The sequence below is a fragment of the Terrapene carolina genome, unplaced genomic scaffold (assembly GCF_002925995.2).
Source record: "Terrapene carolina triunguis isolate 2854851 unplaced genomic scaffold, T_m_triunguis-2.0 Scaffold88, whole genome shotgun sequence".
NCBI classification, from domain to species: domain Eukaryota; kingdom Metazoa; phylum Chordata; order Testudines; family Emydidae; genus Terrapene; species Terrapene triunguis.
This window is the reverse complement of record NW_020664439.1, coordinates 281,287-306,664: the sequence shown is the minus strand read 5'-3', so window position 1 is coordinate 306,664 and position 25,378 is coordinate 281,287. Positions and strand designations below refer to the sequence as shown.

General features: G+C 46.3%; 1 protein-coding gene across 2 annotated transcripts in view; it reads left to right on the top strand.

Moving 5' to 3' along the window:
• Window positions 1–25,069, top strand: part of MAP3K13 (mitogen-activated protein kinase kinase kinase 13) — a 119,769-nt gene extending 94,700 nt beyond the window's left edge. For both annotated transcript variants that reach the window (XM_029911130.1, XM_024218628.3), the window contains exons 8-15: window positions 2,014–2,122; window positions 4,280–4,389; window positions 4,792–4,908; window positions 5,886–6,023; window positions 7,981–8,737; window positions 13,785–13,855; window positions 17,885–18,182; window positions 22,021–25,069. In XM_029911130.1, the coding sequence (XP_029766990.1) occupies window positions 2,014–2,122; window positions 4,280–4,389; window positions 4,792–4,908; window positions 5,886–6,023; window positions 7,981–8,737; window positions 13,785–13,855; window positions 17,885–18,182; window positions 22,021–22,122 (1,702 nt within the window). In that variant the 3' untranslated portion in view covers window positions 22,123–25,069. The remainder of the gene's footprint in view (window positions 1–2,013; window positions 2,123–4,279; window positions 4,390–4,791; window positions 4,909–5,885; window positions 6,024–7,980; window positions 8,738–13,784; window positions 13,856–17,884; window positions 18,183–22,020) is intronic.
• The last annotated feature ends 309 nt before the right edge of the window (window positions 25,070–25,378 follow it).

The following is a 25,378-nucleotide window of genomic DNA, read 5'->3' as shown; positions in this document are numbered from 1 at the left end:
ATTAAAGGAGTAGAAAACCTGCCTTATGGTGATAGACTCAAGAAGCTCAATCTATTTAGCTTAACTTAGGGCTGGTCTACACTGGGGGGCGGGGGGGGATCGATCCAAGATACGCAACTTCAGCTACGCGAATAGCGTAGCTGAAGTCGAAGTATCTTGGATCGAATTACCTGGGGTCCAGACGGCGCGGGATCGATGGCCGTGGCTCCCCCATCGACTGTGCTACCGCCGCTCGCTCTGGTGGAGTTCCGGAGTAGACGGTGAGCGCGTTCGGGGATCGATATATCGCGTCTTAACGAGACGCGATATATCGAGCCCGGATAAATCGATTGCTACCCGCCGATACGGTGGGTAGTGAAGACGTACCCAAAAAAAAGGTTGAGAGTGACTTGATCAGGGTGTATAAGGACCTAAATGGGAAACAAATATTTGATAATGGGCTCTTCAATCTAGCAGACAAAGGTATAAAATGATCCAATAGCTAGAAGTTGAAGCTAGCCAAATTCAGACTGGAAATAAGCTGTAAATGTTTTCACAGTGAGAGTAATTAACCATTGGAACAATTTACCAAGGGTTGTGGTGGATTCTCCATCACCAGCAATTTTTAAATCACAATTGGATGTTTTTCTAAAAGAAATGCTTTAGGAATTATTTTGGGGAAGGTCTGTGTCCTGTGTTATACAGGAGGTCAGACTAGATGATCACAATGGTCCCTGGAATCTGTGAATCCATTAATACGATCCTGGCAAATTCTTTTTCATCTGTTGGCTCCACAGCTACCAGCTCTTGGAGCAGTACAGTCTATGAGCTGTTCGTTAGTTAAGAATTGCATACCTCCTCATATGCACAGAAACTCTCTATATGACATGCAGACAAATCCACCTATTTTTCGACCTGCGTCTCATACCTGCAAGTTTGACATCAAGTTTTCCCAAGGAAATATGTTTCTATTGGGGACCTAGATGCTTCTGTCAAAATGGCTGGTCATGAGCTAGTTATAGAGGAAATCCAGCTGCATGCTGGACTGGGGACTTTACCCATGTGGTTGTGGGTCATGTTCTCCATATATTCCTCTTGCCAGGTTACAGAGCTAAAGTTCTTGTTCTTAGGAAGGGCATTAATGCTGAGTCTTCATACTTCAGGCTCACTAATGGCAGGGAATCCCTAAGGGAAATGGAATATTAAAGAATACCTTGATTCTCCTACATTAGCCAAGATGAGCAGTCATCCGTTCTGGCTAGTATACTAGGAAAATGGGAAGAAATAATGCTGTGATGCTGACTATTCTTCACTGACCTGTAATTTTTAGGAGGGTGCTCTAAATATGTCAGTCACAGATTCAGAAACTCAAGGGACACCAGGCTGAAATCTAGTCAGTTTCACCAAATGAGTTAGAGTAGATTCATTTTCTGCCTGCCTTGAGCCACCTGTTGACTTTTGTGATTTTACAATCACAGTTTCCTGTTTTACAAATGTTCTCTCTGCCCTGTTGTTGTAGAAGGGAAAACTGACTACAGCACAACAGTGAAAGGGCTTACCCACAGCAAGCTGTCAAGTGCTCCAAGGAAACACACTGGGTGGGAAAGAGAATTCTTTGCTCTGCTCTTTTCCAGCTACAGCAATCTAAGGCCTGTTCTACACTGGGAGGGGATTGATCTAAGTTACGCAACTTCAGCTACGTGAATAACGTAGCTGAAGTCGACGTACTTAGATCTACTCACCGCAGTGTCTTCGCTACGGTGAGTCGACTGCTGCCACTCCCCCGTTGACTCTGCCTGCGCCTGTCACCGAGCTGGAGTACAGGAGTCGAGGGGAGAGAGCTTGGGGATCGACTCATCACGTCTAGACTAGACACGATAAATCGATCCCCGCTTAATCGATCACTGCCCGCCAATCCGGCTAGTGAAGACAATACCCATAGGGTTGATTGTACCAGTAGTGGGTAAAACACTTTCAGTGTGATTTTTAACTCTGTAGCATGTCTCCTTAACTTGACTTTGTTGTTCTGTTCAGGCAGAGCAAGCCCCGGAACCGTCCCTCTTTCCGACAGACGCTGATGCACCTAGACATCGCATCTGCTGACGTTCTTGGCACCCCTCAGGAGACTTATTTCAAATCCCAGGTAAATACAGACTGGCCATAGCTGGTGGTGGTTGGAGTGCTATGGGGTCTCACAGCTATTACTGACTCATCCTGGAAGCCAGACCAAGTGGGACTCCAGCCCAGGATGAAATGGGTTGGTTTGTGTCTGAGGGGGAAAGAGAGGACTAGGGCAAGGACAGAAGGGTCTTGCAAGGGAAAATGCAATAATAAGCCAACCTCAGACAAATCTTAAGCTGAGGCATATGTTTTACTATTTATGTTAACAATAAAGGCTTGTGCTAGGAAGGGATTATGCTTTGGACACAAACCATGTGTGTATGCACCTGTTGTGTTCAGAAAACAGGGTGGGGACATTTTGTACCAGAAGTGGTGTTTCCAGACACCCTTTACCCAAAAGACAGAAGTGGAAGAAGTCTTGAATAGCACAACAATAGCTGCAGCAGCTACAAGTTCAGCCTGCAGCCCAATAGGCCTTGATGCAATTTACAAATGGCCAGCAAGCCTGGTCTGCAGTCCGGCATTTATAGCAGTTTACAGCATTTGCAGACCAGACAGACAGAACAATATCAGCAAGCTCAGGCTGCAGCCAAACCACAACTGTCCTAGAGCAGGGAGACAAAGACAGCTGTGCAGAATCCCCAGGGTCCCAGCTCCCTGGCCCTATCAGCTGCTCACAGGGTGACAGACGGGGATGATCCCCTCTATCCTGTATGGTGAGTGAGCACACGAAGTGTGATTCTACACATTACGGCCACGAGGGCTAGGGAGGGTTAATACTGTGCCAGTAGACACACTACCAGGCCTCATAGACTTGGGAAGTGACCAAACACTCATTAAGATAGAACTACAATGGGCAGCAGAGCTTATGTCCATGGGGTTCCTGGGACTCTTGGCAGCAGCTTGAGACCTTGGGACTTGGGTCCTGGGTGGGCTGCACAGCGCAAAAATGCAGGCATGCCCTGGCTTTGATTTGTGGGGAACTGATGTGACAGGATGGGAGGGCTTGGTGAGAAACAGGACTATTCTGCTGATCTTATGCAGCTTCTGCAGGAAGCAGACTAGGTAGGGTTCATTACACAACCCACTTGGCATCTAGGGTTCATTACACAACCCACTGTATGTGAGGGAGCAGGGGCAGAATACAGGAGTGCTGTAGGCATCACTTTCAGTCCCTGATGTCATAGTTCCCGAGAGAACTGCATTTCTCACTCCTTCGTGACCTCCTTGAAGGCAGGCACCAGGCTTAGGTCTCTAGCTATCATCTTACTTGGGGCAAGGTTCTGTGACTTTCTCCCTCTAGAGCAGGGAGTTAGGCTGCAATTCACTATGATCATTTTAGCAACCCCGGTTTAAGTTCAGCACCTGCCATCCTGTTCTTTTGAGAGCAATGACAGGGTTAACCAGTGACCAGCCAGCCTTTGTAGGCTTCATAAGTATTATTTATTCAGAACAAAGGCATTACTGAGAAAACATATCTTAAGATCACTAAACAGCGCATATGCAAGTCTTAGCTTACCAGGCAGTCACCCAATGTTGATGGCCCTAGTGCCTGCAATAGCCACTTAGAGCTGGAATCTCACAGTACATACTCACTGAGGGACAGTGAATGTTGCGGTTTTATGGCACAATTCAGATCTAACTCAGGGGCCATGTGAAATGACTTTGAGACGCCTAATGCCAGGTGGACATTTGCTTCCATATGATGTGCTTTGTAGTCTCTGTGGGGGAGCCGGAACCTGGAGAGCACTTCCATACTTGCAGGGTGGGTGAAGTTTAAGAGTCTTGATAGATTGAACACGGATAACAGGGAATTTTGCAGGTCAGGACTGAGTGCATTGCAGAGCTGTGTGTGCAAACGTGCATGATGCCTGCTTGCACTATACCTGGCTCTAAGTGGTACTACTAGGCATTGCTGAGGGCAGCCCTAATGCTGGAATAGCAAAAGAGAGCTGCAGGCCAGGACTGGGATGGATGGGCTGTAAGGTGTCTCCGTACTGCAGGGGTTTGGCAGTTCAGGACAGAGGCTCTTTGGTGGACAGGTGATGAGACACGCGTAAATGGTAGCCTGAGTATGGGAGTGACCCAGTAATAGAAGAATGAACTCCTGTGCTGCAGAGTTGTCTCTATCATGAATCATGAGGCTGTGTAACCATGAATATAAAATGCCATCCCACAGGCTGAATGGAGAGAAGAAGTAAAGAAGCACTTTGAGAAAATTAAGAGTGAAGGAACTTGCATACACCGGCTAGATGAAGAGCTAATTCGTCGCCGAAGAGAAGAGCTCAGGTCTGTCGAGGATCTCACCCCTCACCTCTCTACCCCCTTGGGGCTACTGACCACAGTGAGATGTAATGACCCCCCTGCCTCTCTCAGAGCTAATCAGATCCCTTTGTTTCTAAATGTTAACCTCTAACTTGTCTCCTGATTTGCAAATGCATACTCCCAAGCAGAAATGCACTTCAAGAGCAACCCCACCAGGAAAACAGATGTGTTTTTAGCCACATTAGCTAAAGTGGTAGTTTTCACATGTGTTGGCCTGTCGAGATAAACCCTAGTGATAACTAGACCATAGACCGTTGCTGGCTTACCCCTCCCCCATTCTCAAATAAGACGTGTTTATTCTGCCCTTCTTGGGTCAGGATCCCCGGGTTGTCCAGTTGAGCCTTAGTTTTCCTTTCTTGTTAACAGGCACGCGTTAGATATCCGTGAACATTATGAGAGGAAGCTAGAGCGAGCCAATAACTTGTACATGGAGCTCAGCGCCATCATGCTGCAGCTGGAGGTCCGCGAGAAGGAGCTTATTAAGTATGTATATCTGGGGAGAGGGGAACATACATGCACATATGCTTGTATACAGGAGATGGTTCTGAACTGGGAATAAATAAACTACTCTGCATGCCTTCAGATTGAGCCTCTAGCAGCAAGCTTCCAGACATGGGTAAAGGACCAGGCGGCTGAGTCTCTGCTTGATTTCTCTAAGTCATTGTCCAGATTGGAGGGTATTCTTTTTAAGGATGGTGAATGACAGACTCCTTATTGTAAACATCCTCCTTTTCATCCTGCAGCTGATGATGGAGAGAAGAGAGCTTTCATATTTTGCTACCGGCTGTGTTAAATGGCCCCTTCTATCAGTCCCTCTGTAAAGAGAGGAGACAGTGTTCCCTAAACTGTGTACCAGGGCCACAGATAAGACACCTGCTCCCTGCAAAGAACTTAGAAAATAATTAGGCCCTTTCTAAGTGCAAAACACACCACACACCTTGTCAGTCCGTGAAACAAGCACACAGTATGCATCACCATTTATGCCACAGCTGCTTTTCCATCAAGCCAGAGATGGATTACAATTTTGTGGGGTCCTGGGCCAGAGCAATTCCCCTCACTCCCTCACCCCAGCGCTCCTGCCGAGAAGCAGGGTCAGGGCGCAGGGGCTTGCCCCGCTTCGCCCGCCTGCCCAGCACTCCTGCCGAGGAGTGGGGTCGGGGCTTGCCCTGCTCCCCCTGCCTGGCGCTCCTGCCGGAGAGTAGGGTTGGGGTGCAGAGGCTTGTCCTGCTCCACCCACCTGGCGCTCCTGCTGGGGAGCGGGGTTGGGATGCGGGGGCTTGCCCTGTTCTGCCACAAGAGGGGCGGGCAGAGCAGGGCAAGCCCCTGCGCCCCAACCCAATTGGCTGGGGCCCCTGGGCACAGGCTCCGTTGGCCCAGTGGCTAATCTGCCATTACATCCAGCAGTAACTTCCATTTTACAGAGAGGAGACTAGGGATTTATTCTTTGTTCCGTATTTCAGACGGGAACAAGCTGTGGAAAAGAAATATCCTGGGACTTACAAGCGTCATCCAGTCAGACCAATAATCCACCCTATTGCGGTAGAGAAGCTGATGAAGAGGAAAGGGGTCTCTCATAAGCCAGGGAGCCAGACAAAACGGTAGGAAACTTCTGCACAAAACAAAATCCTAGCCAGGGAAGCAAGTCCTACACAAGAGAGTGACAGTGTAGTTTGTCTTGGAAATGTGACTGGGTGAAAATGGCTGATTCTTGCACAACAGATCTGCTTCCTCTGTGTGTTCTGTAATATGCCTGCTTGCTTCAGTGCCAAGCGGGGCTCTGTCCTTTGAGTCCTGCTAGCAAAGCAGAACCAGCGCAGCTAGGAGTGAGTAAGCTGAACTCTAGTCTGACTGCCACACCATCAACACTGTTGTTAATTAAGTTCATGTTGTAGGGACAAATTCTGCCCTCAGTTACACGTGGGCAACCCTGTTGAAACATTGGGTCCACAGAATCTTTTTATTGGTGGTGATACAGGAGCCAGAAAGAACCCAGCATGACACTCAGAACCCCCTGGAGTTTGCAGGGCTGGCAGGGAGAAACAAATATCTTCTAGTCTGAGCAAATGTAATGCCAGCTCATCACTGCCCCTGACGCTAATGCAGGAGGGAATGTGGAGAGTGGCCAGAGACAGGATCCAAGTCATCTGGAAGTATGGCCTTGTTGCTGAGGTACCTAGCTCAGCCCCACAGTCCCTGCGTGACCTGAGGCAACTCTCATGCAGACAGATTTTCAGTCGTTTTCCCTAGTTTTGTATTCCTCAGTGGTTGGGATTCTACACACTGATTAACAATCAGTGATTGATGTTTATTCTTGTGTAGTTGAAATGAACTGGCTGCTGTTATTGTTTGTCTTGTGCCACCTGGAGAGCCCATTGTGCTGGGCCCTGCTCAGACATGTCAAAAGATACAGTCCCTGCCCCAAGGCTTACAAGCTAAATAGACAAGACAAAGGGTGTGGGAAGGGGATAGAGCATACAAGCAGATGTGTTAGTGTCATGATTATTGGTGGGAAGTTAATGGGTTTTTTAATTTAAAAACAAAAGAGGCTGTATTAGGAGGGGATTAACTAAATGGAAAGACAAAGGGCTGTGGAGGGGACAAAGAGGGAGGAGGGATGGGGAGGAGAGAAAGGTAGGAGGGGACTGTCACCGTTTCTGGGTAATTGCTCCTGTGCTCCTTCAAGGGCACCTGCCTAAGGTTTCCAGCTCCTAGCTGTCACCTCTCTTGGACGCAGACCTGAGTCTCTCTTCCTCCTGACTGAGCATTTTAAGGCTGCACAGCTCCCTGCCTTACACAGTGATATCCCCAGCAAGCCAGTCTGCATGATGTCCAGTGCCTGTGCATTGCTTTCTCTCCAAGAGCCAGTGTATTGCCAGTAGTTACAAATTACCGCACAGCTCTTTCTAATCAAGCACATTTATTCTTAAGGGAAAGGCATTACAGAGAAAATATTAAAATAAAATATTAAAATATTAAAACAATAAAGGTCCTGCTGGATCAGAAAGAGGGCCCTGAGTCAGTTTAAACACAGCTTTTTTATGCCCAAAGCGCTTTTTTGGTCTGTTGATCTCTGGAAAACGCAGCTTGAACCAGTATATGGAAGCCTCCCAATGGGTGGTACCTCTCTGCAGATGTTTACGGTCGTGAGTGATTCCCCTTAATCACCCCATACTGTTTTAGTTCCTGGAGGTGCTGTGGTAACGCTCCTGCATCAGTAGAACACAATCATACGAACCATCCCCGGCCCACAGTGATACGTAAACTTAACACAGTATGTTCTGCCAAAGATACTGCATGTGGTGGTGATATCGGCCACGGGGACCGTGGAGGGTGGTAGGAGAGAAGCAGAAGCAAAGGGACCATGAGTGGGGATAGAGGGAAGGGAGTTGGAGCCAACAGCCAATCAGCAGAAGGGAAAGAATGTCCATAGACTGTAGAGAACAGGGTCTGGTGCAGCTGCTTGTGCTTACTCCTGCTGACTGAGTCACTGGTCCCAGACTGGTGCCGTGGGTTAGTTCTACCTTCAGAGTTAAATCCTGTTTTCCCGTCTCCCAGGCCAGACCTGCTGAAATCAGAGGGCATATCCAGTGCGGAGGTGGCACCCAATGGCTCACCAGTCTCAGGAAGTCCCAAAATGTCAACACTCAGTAACAAAGGCCGATACCGCTGCAAACCACGTCACCGACGGGGGAACAGCAAAGGCAGCTATAATGAATTTGCAGGGATCTTGAAAAATCAGCCAGCAGACGACAACTCACCCCAGCCACCTCATCATCATCATCCTCATTCTCATCTTCCCAGCCTACAGCAGCACCAGCAGCATAGCCACCCCCATTACCATGGCCATCACCCCAGGCTAAACATCCAGGGGCAAGACATCGCGAACTGTGCGAACAACCTGAGGTACTTTGGCCCTGCAGCAGCCCTGCGGAGCCCCCTCAGTAACCATGCCCAAAGGCGCATGTCCGGCTCCAGCCCCGATCTCATCTCTACTGCTATGGAAGCAGATTGTCGGAGGAATTTGGAGAATGAGGAACACAAGGTTGATCACTGGCAGTGTTGTAAAGCAGACCCACACAACCCCTGTCCTCAGTGCAGGCAGGTGAACAGTGGTCAGAAACAGATGCCGTCCATTGAACCAGGGATGAACCACCCTGAATCAACAACATGTGGTCCGTTGTATGAAAAGGCCCAGCTTCCTGAAAAGATGAAGGAGGAAGACCTCAACAGCTGCAAGTCAGTGTCCTTGCTAGGCACCCCTCAACACCAGGCTGCCCCAGTGCTACCTTGCAAACCCAGACCTATTCAAAAGGTAAAGACAGGAAAGTAGTCTTTAAAATAACAATAGTCTAATGTTTACAATTTTCCAGAAAAAAACTGTACAATGTGGTATAGTATTGTTTGAGATAGTATCTGACTATGTAAAAAAACTTTGTATAGCAATCCATACACAAAGGGGCAGAGTTAAGTGCATGCAACTTTAATTTGAATTTGTGTACTTTATTTTGCAACCTTGACATCCTTTTTAAAGTAGTTTTTATTGGGAAGATTAACCATATGCAGTACTACTACTCCACTCATAATGTGGCCTAACACTTCCCATTATAAGACTCTTTTCAGTTACCTATAACTTTGCCAAACAGTAACTGTTTGGACTGAAACTTACGAGGCCAAGTGTCTGACTAAAGGTTTTTTTTAAAAAAAGAAAAAAAAATCAGAAAAAATGGTCCAGCCATTTCTCAGAACAGAGTCAGGGAAAATTATATTGTTTTGCCCATGTTAAAAAAAAATTCTTACAACCATTTCTTTGAGAAGCTTTTAGTTCCTCTATGCTTTGGAGTAGGAGCTCCAAATTTGCCACAGATATTGCCCTAGTGTCAGCAAAATGCCTTTTGGAATTCCTGTGAGATTGTCTAAATTTACCCAAGTTATAAGATTCCAAAAGTTGTGATTTGTTCATGCTCAATAGAGGCTTTGGCAGCTAAATACCCCAAAGAGTCTGTTAGCAGTGAGCATGCTCCAGCCTGGAGCTGAAGGATTTTCCCTGCAATTGCTCTTCTTTGCAGCCTGGGAGTGCTTTGGTGCCAGGAACAAGACCTGAGAGAAGGGATATAGTCTTCTGTGCTCTCAATACTTCCCCTGCTGGCACTCAGCAAGGAGGAGATGTGGGAACCAGCCTGGCTGGAATGCAGAGAACAGAGGAGCTGGGCTTGGGGAGGTGGCCAGAGGAGAGACTAAGACAAGGGTGGGGACTGGAACCAGGGCAAAGGGGATTGAAATGGGACTGGGTCGTGAAGGTGAAGTGAGATGGGGTGAAGACTGGTACTGGGACAAGCATAGGTTGGTGGGGCCGGGCACAGAATATGTCAGACTTTGGGGGAATAGGACCCGAAGGGTCTCAACACTGAAGTGCACTCCTTTCAGAACCTGGAATAGAGTGGAGGATTCCCGAGTCGCAACATTTCCTGTACTGGCAACAAATAGCTATGAAACCCACTAACACAATGTATGCCTCATTTCCCTCTTGTGATTGGTCAATATTGAGGACGACAACCTACTACTGCTATCAGTTACTTTGTTAGCTAAAGTGGAAGAGGTTAGTGCAATGGATCTAAAGCTTCCAACTTTACTGATGGCCCATGTGGTTGGCGCTATGGTTCCACATGATGGATTTTTTTTTCCAGTTTGCTTTTTTAAAAAGCCCTAGAAAATTACACACACACAACTACATTAAAATAACATTATTAAGGTTGCAAAGTCAAGCATTCCACAGTTTGGAAATGCCAAAATTCAGATTGCCTGTGCAACCTTAAATCAACCTTCCTGTGTGTATGCATTATGAGACAGTCTTTAATTACATGATCACATGCTATTTTTTTCCACAGGACCCCTGCCTCAGTCAGTACACAGGATGAATCATTGCTCTAGGGATGAATCATTGTTGCTTTTTTCTATAGGGCCCTGTCTCATTTGTTGTGGAAGTTGGAAGGTGTTTAGTGAACAAGGCAGGGGATTGCAGGAAGAGAAAGGATGGTGTCATGGTTAAGGCAGTCATATAATTAAAGAATGTATCATAATGCGTATACACAAGGGAGGCAAATTAACGTTATGCAGGCAGCCTGGCATTTCCTAACTTTTCAGTGCTTGACTTTGCAACCTTAATAATGTTCTTTTAATGTAGTTTTTTGTGTGTAAGTTAATAAACAAAATAATCAATTTTTCAAGAGATAGAAAAGAAGATATAAGAAGGGAGGGTCACCACATAAAAGGACAAGCTACATTGGAGGAGAAATACAAAGGGTATTTGTATGAAGTCTGCCAGGAGGACATTAGATTTTGAGAAAAATACCGGAGAAAGCGGTTAAATCTCATTTGTAGTCAAATCTTAATACAAAAGCCATGCTTGATCATTTCTTGGCTGGATTATTGCACTCAGCATACTGTCAAAGCTAGCTTGCTCCCAGCTTCCAGTGATGCTGTCATGGCTACACGGCTAGCTGCACCTCTGTGCCATCTCTGGTCTCTCTGAGTGCAGCCCAGGTCTCGGGCCTTATGCCTTTACCTGGTGCCACTCTTACACAAGACCCTGGGTTGCCATACCCTGTGGATCAACACCACTTACCCCAACAGGTCCAACTGGCTTTGGCGCCTGTGATTCTTCCTTTTAGGAGTCTGTGGTTGGTGGTGTATATAGTGACCAGCCAGCCTTCTTGTATCAGGGTGGTGTTTGTTTCAACAGTAGAGACAAAGCATTTAGGATATGTCTACATAGCAATAAACCCTGTGGCCGTGATTCTCCGAGCCTGGGTCTGCAGGCTCAGGCTTGTGGGTCTCGCGCTATGGCCCTGAAAATAGCCATGTAGACATTGGGGGTTGGGGTCTGAAGCCTGGGGAGAGGGGTGATGGTAGCCTAGGCAGGCCCAGCTTCTTCAAACACCTCCAACGGGTACCTACCTCTTTAGCCATGTCTACACTAGTGAGCTTACAGTGACACAGCTGTATCGATGCAGCTGTGCCACTGTAAGAGCGCTCGTGTAGCCATGTTAAACCGACGGGAGAAAGGTCTCCCGTCAACACAATAAAACCACCTCAAGTGGCGGTGGCTATGTCAGTGGGAGAAGCTCTCGCACCAACATAGCGCTGTGCACACCGGCGCTTCTGTAGGTGCAACTTATGTTGCTCAGGGGGGTGTTTTCTTCACACCCCTGATTGACATAAATTTTGCCGACATAAGCGGTAATGTAGACATGGCCTTAGTTTGGTTCCTCTGCACAACAACAACTTGTGAGAGAGTGTTCTTTTTAAACTGTTATAGTCCTTTTGATCTTCCATATCTCAGGCTTTTTCCTCTCCTGGTAGCGTCTCTTAACAACCCTCAAATGTTTGCGGAGGAGTGGCTTATCTTCAGCTATTCTTTTCTTTTCTGCTTGTTTTCCCAATAGCCCTGTATTAAACTAAAACTATACAGTAAACTTCCCCATAACCCGGTCAACATCCAATATTCATGATGATTAAAGAACAGTTCCAATTCTGTCACAGTTGCCTTTTTACTTCCTTCAGACTCTGGTGTACTCTCACTTTTAATTTTCTCAGATACCTCCCCTGCTTCTGTGCATTATTGACTAGAGTCAGCTAGCTTGTTCGGAGAGTTATGGGGACTATGTGACTGTATCCTTATTACTCTAATTCTACTTGTTTTATTTCTTCTGGTTATACTCTGCTGCTTCTAATATCATGATAAACCTTTGGGATGTCCCCAGAATCCAGTGCTGTTTCATGCCACCTCATTTCTATAAGTTTTCTTTCAGTATTTTTGTCATGTTATATTATCACTCCAAAGTACTGTACATCTCTCCCTAATGATATAATTTTAGAAACAGAGAATTGGAATAATTTTCTTTCAGGTGTGACCTTGTGGCTGTCAAAGAATATTTCAAAACTAGGTACTAATAATTCTACAATAAAGCACATTATTTAGTCCCTGCTGAATTCTGTATCTTTGGTCATCTTGTCACTTGAAGGACTGTAAAACTGTGCCAGTCTCTGGCTTGTCTATGCAGGGAAATTGATTGGCAAAACTCTAGTGGCAGAATTCTACTGCTGTAGGTAGCTATGTTGGTATAATTCCCCATGTGGACACTGTTCTGGAAAAAAGTGACTTTGTTCCAGAAAAATTACCCCACTGCAAAACACAAAGCAGAGTAATTATGCAAGGACCAAGTCACTTTTCTTCTGGAATAGAGTATCCATATGGGAGTAATACCAACATAGAATATAGCAGTATAATTATACCGCCAGTCAGTGTCCCTGTGAAGACAAGATCTAAACTCTGTTAAATGTCCCATTTCAGGAATATTGCTGGGATATTCCAGTATCTCAGAAGTTGCCCTGGCTATTTTAACTCAGACCTTTGTAATATTCGCGCATGATGACTCTAAGACCCGATTGGTTGGATTTCCTGTTACATTGATCAGCAGTCAGATGTCTCTGTCCGTCCACTGTGAAACATTTGCCACATCTCAGAGTTTCCTGCACCATTCCGCTTTTCATAGCTTTTAGCTTGCAGAAGTTTTTGACTCCTTATTTGTTTGGAATGCTGTAGTTCATTCTCTTCCTTCATGGACCATGGAGAGAACAGATTCTCTGAACTGCCTTCAGCATTCTCAGAACACTTGCAGCTCTGCATTATGACAATGAATATAATTTAATCTCATGCCTCATGGCTTCAGCTGTTCACCTGCAGGGCTCAGGGAGGACTTTTTCCTCTGATGCGTAATTAGCTGGATGTATTTTGAGGGTTAGGGTTTTTCTGCCTTCCTTTGAAGCAGCAGGGACACCAGATGGGGTGGACCAAATGATCTGATGTGGTACAGAGAATCCTGTATTTTAGATGCCTGGCTGGTGTGGCTTTGCTCATGTGCTCTGGATCTAAGTGATCACCAGATTAGAGGTCAGGATGGAATTTTTCTGCAGGTTAGATTGGCTGGGACCTTTGGAGGTTTTCACCTTCCTCTGCAGCGTGAGGGATTGGTTCATCTGCTGGGATCATCTTAGCATATGTCATTGGTGGTGCCTCAGTCCCCCTGTTCTCTGCCTGTGACACACAGCAGCTTAGTCTCTTGAGGACTGAAATGTTTAGTCTACCAAGATACTGGGCTCCATATGATGGTAACTGGGTGTGAATTAATGGCCTGCGATATACAGGAGATCAAAGTAGATGATCTAAGGGTCCTTCTGACTTTAAACACTATGAAACCTTTTGATGCAGTGGCTTTGTACCAGAGAACCAAGTGGCAGCTAGGTAGCTGTATGATTGTTTTACATCAGTCCAGTAACATAGTTCTCTTTCCCCCTGCCAGAGTGGTGACGACTCTTCAGAACAGGAAGAAGGAGAAGTGGACAGTGAAGTGGAGTTCCCACGGAGACAGAGGTAAATAGCTAACCCCTGCCATTCCTTCCTTGAGTGGTAGGCAGAAATCTTTTTTAATCTGGCTCAGTTTCATATCACTTAACATCATGGCATTGCGGTGGGAATTCTGAGCCTTCTGCCTCAGCATGATAGGTCCCAGCGAAATCATTGCCCAAGTTCCAGCATGAAATGTATCCAACGCTGTAGTGATACTCTGTCAAGGGCCTGGCCAGTCCTGTGGTGACCATCAGCACCATAAACTATGGCAAGAACTCCGGTCCAATTAGCTACAAGCTTAATCACATGAGTGTCCCCTCTGTGATGCCTCATGCTGTGCTGGGCTGGGCTGTTTTCAGTCCCCTGCAAGTTGCAGGCCTCTCCAGCATAGCTCCTCTCCATCATGGGCTTGTTTGGGCAGGAACCTCACCATGTGTGACCAGTGCAAGAGGCTACTGCTATCCAGCCTGGTATCTCCAATGTCTGTACCGTTAAGCTTGAAACTGCCAGGGTCTGGCACCCTCAACAGCATCTTTCAAAAGTTCTTTATCAGATTTGTTGCTGCAGAGGGCAAGGGAATGACTCCAGCATCTGGGCTAGAACAATGCAGCCTTGATTACACAGACGTCACTTCATCAAAAGCCTGGTTATCTGAAACAGGGTCACATCCTCCCCATAAGGCAGGGGTCATGACCCCCTTTGAGAAAGTGGGGCTTGGGTAATTGAAGGCAGGGATCCTGGAGAGGAGCCCAGGGACTGAGGAGGGGAGTCGAGCAAAACATTTTAAAGAGCATTAGCTACATCCAACTACAGCCCTTTAGTTTGGGTCTCAACTACAGTAATTTGGCTCACACAGTTTATACTGAATTTCTCTACTCAGCCCCTTGGTTCCTCTCCAGGACCCATCACCCAGATTCCACTCCACCTCCAAGATCTCCATTCTGCTCCCCACTTTCCTCCTATTGGAGGAATTGGTCTGCTGGCTTTGGCTGCTCTAGGTAGGGGCTCCTCCATTGTCCAAACATTTTAGTAAAAGATTATGGGTGTTCCCCATGACTTTCATAGTGTTAGAAATTGCTGAAGCTTGTCTTGAAAGGATTTTCACATGAGTAAAAGAGGAAATGGAGCATGTCAATACTAAAAGCACCCTCCTCTACCCATGTATCAGCTGTGCTATGGGTGTCCTGTGATTGCTACAGAGATTTGTGTGTGAATTAGAGCGTGCTCCCCACAACACATCTTCTCCGTAAGGAAAAGAGAGCTAGGAATAAATGTTCCAGAGTGGGGTAACAAAGGTGCACCTATGTCTAACAAAATATTGCAAAGTAGGATGGAAAGGGGATTTGAAGGATTCACATTTGTGGACAGTGTAGTAAAATCTGGACCGAGTGGCTCAGAGAGTATAGAATCTGGCCCTGTACCACCTTCTGAAGCTGTTTGCCACTGCCAGGTGTGAAGTATTAAAAGCTCTTCTCCTGGGACAGACCCCATATTCCTTCGGATTAATCCTGCAATAAAAGGTGCGGGCAAGTGTTCATAAAACCACCATCAATTGTCATGCAAAATTCAGCATCATTTCTTCCCAGCCAGCTGGAGCAAATAGAGAATGGGAACCTTTGTGTAAATTAGGTGACTTAAATGGCTAGTGGCATTTCTCTGCATGTGGAATGAAATCTGCTGTGCAGTGCATTCACTCAGCACCAGGGGACATCGCCTGCTTTCCTGATTAATCGTGAACCATTGCCACCTAGAAAGTACCCTTTTTTTGTATGGAGGGGCATCAGATAGGATGTTTATACGGGGTCAGTGCCCATCTAATGCCCACTCATTGCCCAGGGGGTTTTCAGAAGTGCTGTGCACTTGACTCAGCATGCAGGGACATCAGCCAGATAGTGCTGCTTAGACTGCATGGAGAGGCATCTGCTGGGATAGTGCAGCGATTCAGTCCCAATGGGGGAGGTAAGCTGAGCAGTGCACTGTGCTGCCCCTGGGCATGCTGTGTTGAGGAGAGGGGCAGTGGAACATATGATCGAAGAGGGGATCTGCCAGAGTGAGTAGCTGTGATTTTCCCAATGCAGGAGTGTGCTGAAAACTACACATTGTTAATGCAGAAGCAGGGAGGTGGGAAAGGGGCGAGGACATGTTCAGTCATTGTGCTGTAGTGCTTGAGCAGTTGTACAGTTATGGGATATATGGAAAGTATTCCAGTGCTTCAGATTTATTATAATATCTATTGTAGTAGAACCTAGGAGCCCCAGTCAAGGATCAGGGCCCCACAATGCCATAATTAAGGTTAAAGCTAGCTTCACTTTATAAGCCTTTCATGGGATACAATCACTGCTAAGGTGCCTCCTTTTGGCTACTTTGGGCATTAGCTCCTTCCAGGTCCAACGTCCCCTTCTGTTGTTCATGTGCCATGCATCCTCCCTCTCTACGACTCAGGGTGCTCTCTCTCTGTGGCTTGGTCCTCTGGCCAGGTCACTATAGTCCTTCCTTTCCAGGGTAGCAAAATCCCACTGGACAGCTGCCCCAGGCATTCTTCTGCTCCACTGCCCGGTCTGGGCCACTTCCACCGTGGCTTATAGGGGAACCTGGGCCCACCCTATACTCTGGGTTCCAGTCCAGGGATCCTGTGTCTAGCATCTGTGGTCTGCTTGCTCCCAGACCCTGCTGCTATTTCCCTGGACTTCCTGCATCTTCTCGCACCCTTCCCCCACTACCCAGTTTTACGAACCCAAACTCCCTTCTTCCAGAGAGTGACTGCAGGCTACTTCCCCTGCAGCCCTCTTCTGCTGCCAACTTCCTGGCTTTATACCAGCCCTGCTTGTTCCTTCTCAGATGGGCTCCATCATCAATCAGCCTTTCAAGCCTTGGCTCTCCCTCAGGTGCATCCAATCAGGTTAATTAACCTAATCTAACTTGCTCTGCCCTGTGCAGGGTAGACACCCCATCACAGAGCCCTTCATGCCCCTCCAAGTTTTCCTTGTCAAGTTCTCTGTAAAGAGACCATTCCCTATGAAATTTAGCATGCCACTTCTCAGCCCCAGCAAGAGCTCTTCTGGGAATTTTGTAAAAATCAGAAAACAAGCTTCAAGTTCAGGTTTTGAACATTCAGATCATGTCATTCACTTTTAAACATTTTCCTAATACTTTTTGTCTCAAACCATGGCTGTGTGCCTGCAATCTTAGCAGCTTGTTTTGCTATGTTTGAATGTTGCTTTGTTTTGAATAATAATAATAATACTTGGGGCCAGCAACATATGGTTAGCCTGTTACCGATGCATAGAGCAGATTGAAAAAAGTGGGGGGCTCTATCATTTTGTACAGAAATGAAGGTGACATCACATCTGGCAGCCCCTCCACCCCCCGTCTGTTCTCCTCCTCCAGTCCCCCATCTGTTCTCCTCCTCCAACCTTACCTCTGCTTTTCCTGCAGCTCCTGGGGTTTCTCACCCCTCTCCAAGGCCTGGGGCAGGGCTCAGCAGGATCCCCACTGTCCCTTCCAGGTTGGGTGCTGCAGGGAGGAGGTACAGAGGAGCTGTCCCATTGTTCCCAGGGGTTAGGGAGCCACCCTGGGCTCTTTCTGCTCTCTCTTCCCCTCCCATTTTGTGAGAATGGTTTCAGCTCCTGAGGGGTAGGGAGAGCAGCTCTGATTGGCTGCTTACACCTCTGGAGTTGGGGAAAGGAGCCAGTCAGAAGGGGTTTTCCCCAGGCAGGGTTGAAATATTTACCATCAGTGACCCGGCTCCAGCTTGAGAAGTATTCTTTGCTGGCCCCCTTGCCCTGCCTAGTGAACTTTACAAAAGTAGAGGATGGGACTGGAACTACCAAAAAGGTGGCAACTGAGGGGCAATTGGAGACCATCCTAACGCAGGCTCCCACAGAGTGTTGGGTGTAAGTGGGTTAGCTTGTCAGGGCCAAGCTCCTTTGGGTATGAAGTGGAGCAGCCCGGCCAATAATGTGGAGCGGGGGAAGTGATTTACCAGTATAAACAGAAACACTGCAATGCAGGGATTGAGCAAAGTGAAGCTAAGCTGTTCTCCTGGGCTTGCAGGCCTCACCGCTGCATTAGTAGTTGCCAGTCCTACTCAACCTTCAGCTCTGAGAACTTCTCTGTGTCTGATGGAGAGGAGGGGAACACCAGCGACCACTCAAACAGCCCAGATGAGCTGGCCAACAGGCTGGAAGACCAGCTGACTGAGAAGCTGGAGGACATGCTGTCCCAGACTCCGGAAATCCCCATCGAGATCTCCACTCAGTCTGATGGTCTTTCGGACAAAGAGTGCGCCGTGCGCAGGGTGAAGACACAGATGTCATTGGGCAAGCTCTGTGCAGATGAACACAGCTGTGAGGTGAGTGGGGCCTTCAGTACTCCCCTTCCTCTTCTGTCAGATGGTGAAAATAACTAGAAGCCAGACAAGAAATCCGTATGACTAGAGAGGCAAAAGCCTGGGACTACACAGAAAGGGGCCATGAGAGAGGTACTGCAGAGCGAGAGGGTAGACTGGGCACTTCTCTTCACCCTGGAAATTGAAAGGCAGCAAATGTATAACTGATAAAAGTTACACAAGACACAATTAGCATGTGGAACTCATTGCTACTAGATATTGTTGAGGCCAGGAGCTTAATAGGCTTCAGAAGAAGAGAGACGATTTATATGACTAATGAGGCGTCCACAGTTACATTAGATAGGATGAAAAATCGGAATTTAAATAATAAAATGGAAGGGATATAAACTAGGGCTATCAAGCGATTAAAAAAATTAATTGCACGATTAATCGCACTGTTAAACAATAATAGAATACCATTTATATAAACATTTTTGGATATTTTCTACATTTTCAAATATATTGATTTCAATTACAACACAGAATACAAAGTGTACAGTGCTCACTTTATATTTATTTTTGATTACAAGTATTTGCACTGTAAAAAAACAAAAATAGTATTTTTCAATTCACCTAGTACAAGTACTGTTATGCAATCTCTTTATCATGAAAGTGCAACTTACAAATGAAGAATTATGTACCAAAAATGCATTAAAAAATAAAAAAGGTAACATTTTAGAACCTGCAAGTCCACTCAGTCCTACATCTTGTTCAGCCAATCACTCAGACAAACAAGTTTGTTTACATTTACAGGAGATAATGCTGCCTTCCCCTTGTTTACAATGTAACCTGAAAGTGAGAACAGGCGCTCTCATGGCACTGTTGTATCCGGCGTCACAAGATGATTACGTGCCAGATGAGCTAAAGCAGTGGTTCTCACTTTTGTACTGGTGACCCCTTTCATATAGCAAGCCTTTGAGTGTGACCCCCTTATAAATTAAAAACATTTTTTTATATATTTAACAACATTATAAATGCTGGAGGCAAAGCGGGGCTTGGGGTGGAAGCTGACAGCTCGTGACCCCCCCATGTAATAACCTCGCGACCCTCTGAGGAGTCCCGACCCCCAGTTTAAGAACCCCCGGGCTAAAGATTCATATGTCCCTTCATGATTCAGTTACCATCCGAGGGGACATGCGTCCATGCTGATGACGGGTTCTGCTCGATAACAGTCCAAAGGTGTGTTGACAGACGCCTGTTCATTTTCATTATCTGAGTCAGATGCCACCCGCAGAAGGTTGATTTTCTTTTTTGGTGGTTCGGGTTCTGTAGTTTCCGCATTGGAGTGTTGCTCTTTTAAGACTTCTGAAAGCGGGCTCCATACCTCATCCCTCTCAGATTTTGGAAGGCACTTCAGATTCTTAAACCTTGGTTTGAGTGCTGTAGCTATCTTTAGAAATCTCACATTGGTACCTTCTTTGCGTTTTGTCAAATTTGCAGTGAAACTTTTCTTAAAATGAACATGTGCTGGGTCATCATCCGAGACTGCTATAACATGAAATATATGGCAGAATGCAGGTAAAACAGCAGGAAACATATAATTCTCCCCCACGGAACAAATTTAATTAACGCATGATTTTTTTTAATGAGTGTCATCAGCATGGAAGCGTGTCCTCTGGAATGGTGGCTGAAGCATGAAGGGGCATACAAATGTTTAGCATATCTGGCACGTAAATACCTTGCAATGCCGGCTACAAAACTGCCATGCAAATACCTGTTCTCCCTTTCTGGTGACATTGTAAATAAGAAGAGGGCAGCATTATCGCCTGTAAATGTAAACAAACTTGTTTTTCTTAGCAATCGGCTGAACAAGAAGAAGGACTGAGTGGACTTTTAGGCTCTAAAGTTTTACATCATTTTGTTTTTGAGTGCAGTTATGTTAAAAAAAAAATCTACATTTGTAAGTTTCACTTTGACGACAAAGAGATTGCGCTACAGTACTTGTATGAGGTGAATTGAAAAATACTATTTCTTTTGTTTATAATTTTTACAGTGCAAATATTTGTAATAAAAAATAATATACAGTAACTCCTCACTTAACATTGTAGTTATGTTCCTGAAAAATGCGACTTTAAGCGAAACAATGTTAATCGAATCCAATTTCCCCATAAGAATTAAAGTAAATGGGGGGTTAGGTTCCAGGGAAATGTTTTTCACCAGACAAAAGACTATATTATATCTCTATCTCTATCTATATCTGTGTGTACACACACACACACAGTATAAGTTTTAAAGAAACAATTTAATACTGGTACACAGCGATGATGATTGTGAAGCTTGGTTGAGGTGGTGAAGTCAGAGGGTGGGATATTTCCCAGGGAATGCCTCACTGCTAAATGATGAACTAGCAATTGGCTGAGCCCTCAAGGGTTAACTCACACTCTACAGGGAGGCACGAATGGAGGGAGGGGAGACAGCATGGCAGGCAGAGACAGAGACACATACCGTGTGTGTGGGAGAGAGAGATGCGCATTGCCCCTTTAAGTATGCTGACCCCACTCTAAGTACACTGCCTTGTTAAGTAGATCAGCAAGCTGAGAGGGCAGCTGCTTCCAGGAAGCTCCCTCCATCCTGAGCTCTCTTGTGTGTCCTCCCTGCTCTATGGAAGATGGTGTAAGTGGGGTGCAGGAGCAGGGGGAGGGGGACATCCTGACATTAGCCCCCCACTTCTCCCCCTCCCCCCGTACAGCAAGCAGGAAGCTCCGGGGAGCAGCTCCAAGGCAGAGGCAGGAGCAGCACATGGCAGTGGGGGGAGGGAAAGCTGAACTGCTGGCAATTGATAGCTTGCTGGGTGGCTGCTGCACAGGGAACTTAGGGGAACAGGGAGCTGATGGGGGACTGCCGGTCCACCCTGGTTCCAAGCCCCCACCAGCTAGCTACAACGGGCTGCTCTTTTTGCAAGCAGTGGGCAAAGCAGGCGGCTGCCAAATGACGTTATAAGGGAGCATTGCGCAACTTTCAACGAGCATGTTCTCTAATTGATCAGCAACGTAACAACATTAACCGGGACGACTTTAAGTGAGGAGTCACTGTACACTTTGATTTCAATTACAACACAGAATACAATGTATATGAAAATGTAGAAAAACATCCAAAATATTTAATAAATTTCAATTGGTATTCTATTGTTTAATAGTGTGATTAAAACTGCGATTAATCGTGATTAATTTTTTTGAGTTAATCACGGCTGTTAACTGTGATTAATTGACAGCCCTAATATAAACCCTCCTATTTTGGTCATACGGCAGCCTAAGGAGTTAGAATAACTTCCTCTAGGGCAAGTTATTCCTCATTCTCCACTAGGGGGTTTCTTGCACCTTCCTCTAAAGCAACTGGTGTGTTCAATGTTGGAGACAGGAGATTGGTCTGACTAGATATGGCATTTCCTGTGTGCCTGTGTTCTCCCATCTTTCTTACTCTGCCTTCCCTCTTCCCCTAACTTCTATGGTTTTAGGAATTTTGTATTAGATCGGCCTATCTGCTGCTCCCCTTCCAGTTCTATGTAAGTAGGACAGTGGGCATGTGTGTGGGGGAAGGTCCTTGCTTTCCCTTTCCCTGTTCCACCAGTTACACACTCTAGCCAGCAGGTTTCTGAGGCTATGTGTTGGGGATCAGAGGTGACCTTCCGTGGATCCGCAATGCCCCCTGCTGGCTGCCAGAAGACAGGAAGTGATAGACTCACTGATGGGGACCTTTCCCGATCTCCTGCTCCTCCACCAATCAGCTGCTGATCCTGCCAGTGCAGTCACTCTGCAGTGCAAGGAAATCACTAAAAGAGTTTCCCTGTCCTTTTGCCTTGCAGAACCAGGCACAGTTTGGAGAATCGGATTGTGACTCTTCCGAGGGGGAGTGTTCTGATGCAACCGTCAGGACCAATAAGCCCTGCAGTTCTGCTACTTGGTAATGACAAATTCCCCATGAAAGCCCTCCTGATACTGGCATTTGGATTCCCCAAGACTCCCTTCATTTCCCCCACCCCCTCATACTTTGACAGGAAGAGAAACTGATTCCCCTTCCCATCCCAGAAATGATCTGCAATAACTTGAATCTCTGGAAAAATGTCCAAATGAAATTAATTCTCACTGAGCATTTCAATCAAGAATGGCAGGGATGTATTTTATTGAATAATCTAGCTACTGTAACATTGATATTTATTTTTTTTTTTTTACATTTTAACACTTTTTACTGTAAAGAGTGGACTATATATCAAGAGAGACAATAATTTGTTGCAAAAAAGTTAAGAAAGCAAGCAAATGAGAGACACATCCTTGTGAGTCTTACATAAATAGCATGATGGACACATCAGAATCTACTGCTGCTCTCCCAGGGGACCAGGCCTCATGGCCCTAAATGTTGGAGAATAGATAGAGAAACAAACCAATCAGTCTTATCCAATGAAGAAGCATAAGAGAAACCTTGCGAAAAGGTAACCTATGAACAAATGACATTCAGTGTAACCAGCTGGGTCACTTTTAATCAGAACGTGGACATGTTCCTGGAGAAATCTGGTACCAAGGTGCTTACATCCAGGGTCTTCTGAATCAATACATTCCCCCAGGAATGTGATCATGGGGGTTAATTTATGGGGGTTTGGTTTATTTTTTAATCAGCATTTTGTTGTGAGATCCTGCAGATGTATTCTAACCTCATTCTCTCTCAAGACTTGGTATAACAGCACTTTTTACCATCACCAATCATCTTCACTATGGCAGACAAAACAGTGTGAATTTCCAGCTGAGCAGAGAAAGATCTTTCAGCTGCAGAGTGCCATTTTCCCACAGCTTACTTCCTCTCTTTACTTCCCATTCGCCCATTTGTTTCCTTTGATTAAAAAAAAAAAAATCAAATCAGTGCTGGAAACACAAGCATGGAAAGCACATTCTGCAAAGCCTGAGAACTAGTCTGGGGAGGAAACCGGAGACACCTGTACTGAACCTTCAGAGGCAACCTCTCACCTATCATAACATCACACAACTGGCCAGCGCCAAGGGAGAGAGCTGTGTATTGGGAGCAAACCAGGGAATACGTTGGCCTGGACAACAGTATCAACCCTCCCTTTGTTCTGTTTATTAATGATTTGGTTTTGGAAGCATTAACAGCTGCCTGCCCTTCATGTCAGGCTTGGTGTAAAACAGAAAGCAAAATTTGGACTCAATTACCTAAGGGGTGGGTGGGAGAGGAGAGAGCACTTGATTTTGGTTGTGGGTGTGTTTTATGTGGGGGACCTCAAAGGGTGTATCCCACTTCTGTAAATTCCAGCCTGGAGGAGAAACTGACGCATTGTGGGGGTATCTGAAAGGCAGAGGCACTGACATTTGAGTGACCAGCCTAGCACTCCCAGGGGCCTCACTGGGCCTTCCGTTCAGAAACAAACGGCTCCTTTTAACTGACACACACAACAAAGATTTTAGTCCGTTTCTCAGTTATTTTCCCTCTGGAACAATTTCAGCTCTGCCTCAAGAGACCTGGGAAAGGCAGCTGCTCTTCCTCATAGTCTGGCTACATGGATAGAGCAGTGTGTCCTGGGGAAATCAGCCCTCTTATAGAAGCCATGCATGAGCCTCAGATGACCGGCAGGAATGGACCGTAGGCAGGTTCTTCTGTTGCTTTGTTTGTTTACATTTTATGTTAAAATGTTGATTTGAACGTAGCCTTGATAATTTATAGCCTAGTGGCAAGAATGAAGGAAAATGTTTTGCTTATACAAAGAGCAGTATTGTATGAGTTAAATTATTCCATATTTTAAAATTTTTGTAGCTGGACTACATGTAGATCTTAAGTTATTACATTATTTTATTTATTAACTTTTCTGTAGATCAGAAGGTTGGCTTTACTGCTAGCACAATTGTTCTCTCTTCATGTGATGTTATTTCCTCCTTGTGCATCATAGAAGGATGGGAGCAGAGCTGGTTTCAGGGGCTGTCAGTATTTACTCCCCTGCTGTGACCTCTGCTGGTGTCATGCAGAGCACAGTCATTCTGGAGGCTGTGTCAGTCTGGGCTGGCCTGCAAGGCGAAGGAGGAGGTACTCAGTTTCATGGGCTTTAGAGATCTTCCACACGGGTGAAACTGTGCAGTTTGGGTTTGCTCCTGATTAACGGAGGGACAGCAGGGTGTGTGTGTGCGGGGGAGGGGGAGGCAGATGGAGTGAGGGGAAAGGGTTGGACAGGAGCGAGTGCTTTATAGTGAGAAATAAGCAAAAAGTTTTGAGCGAGCCTCTCTGGAGAGGCATTCTGGGCTGCTAGTACAGAGCAGGGCATCAATTCTAGTGGTAGTGCTACAGAGGAGGTCCCAAATGCTCGCATAAAACAGTTAGATAAAGGAGGAGAGAGGACCAACAGCCACCCCGTAGAAATTGAAGGCAGGGGCCAGATTGACCACAACAAATGCAGGGGGGACCAAATTCAGTGTGCCAGGGATGGGGAGGTTCACCCCAAAATGGAGTGCTGATGCCTGGCCCTACAGAGAGCTTTAAGCTCCAGCAGAGGCTGTGCTGCTAAGGGTGATCTGGACTGTGATGTGCAGAGAGGGCACCCATGTGCCAAGCCAGCCCTGCTCACCTGAGATGTCAAGTGTTTTCTTAAGAGAGCGCTCATTTCCCAAGACAGCCGTAGAGCATAGGCAAGAAGGGACCGTCCGACCTCATGCTGTAGACTGCCAGAGCCCTGTGTTAGGTGCTTCGACTCCATATCAATCAGACCCTGCCTGAGAAGGCATAAAGGATTCCCTGGTGCCCACAGGAGTTGTTTTGCCAGCACGTAGAGATAGTGGTAGCCCCGGTGAGTGTCATGAGGGAGTTCTCTGAAAGTTCTTAGACTTACAGTAGCACCTGCTAACATATACCGAGAAGCATGTGAGTTTTGTGGCCCTACCTGCTTTCTGTACTGTACGCCTCTTTAGGCTTCTTCATGGCCTTGCCTTCAACCACATTGCTCAGCTCCACTGTCTGTCACAATCACTCCTCACTCTCATGGAGAGGCAGTACAAAATCATCCCCTTTAGTGTGAGCACACTCTGCCCTAGCATTGGGCTGCTGCCCCTGTTCATACTCAGAGGCACTTCCCCCATTACCTGCTGGCAGGTATCTGAAATCCTGCGAACAGCTGGTGCCTCCCTCAGGACTCCTGCTAGTGTTATTGCTCCTTGTACACTGGTAGCATG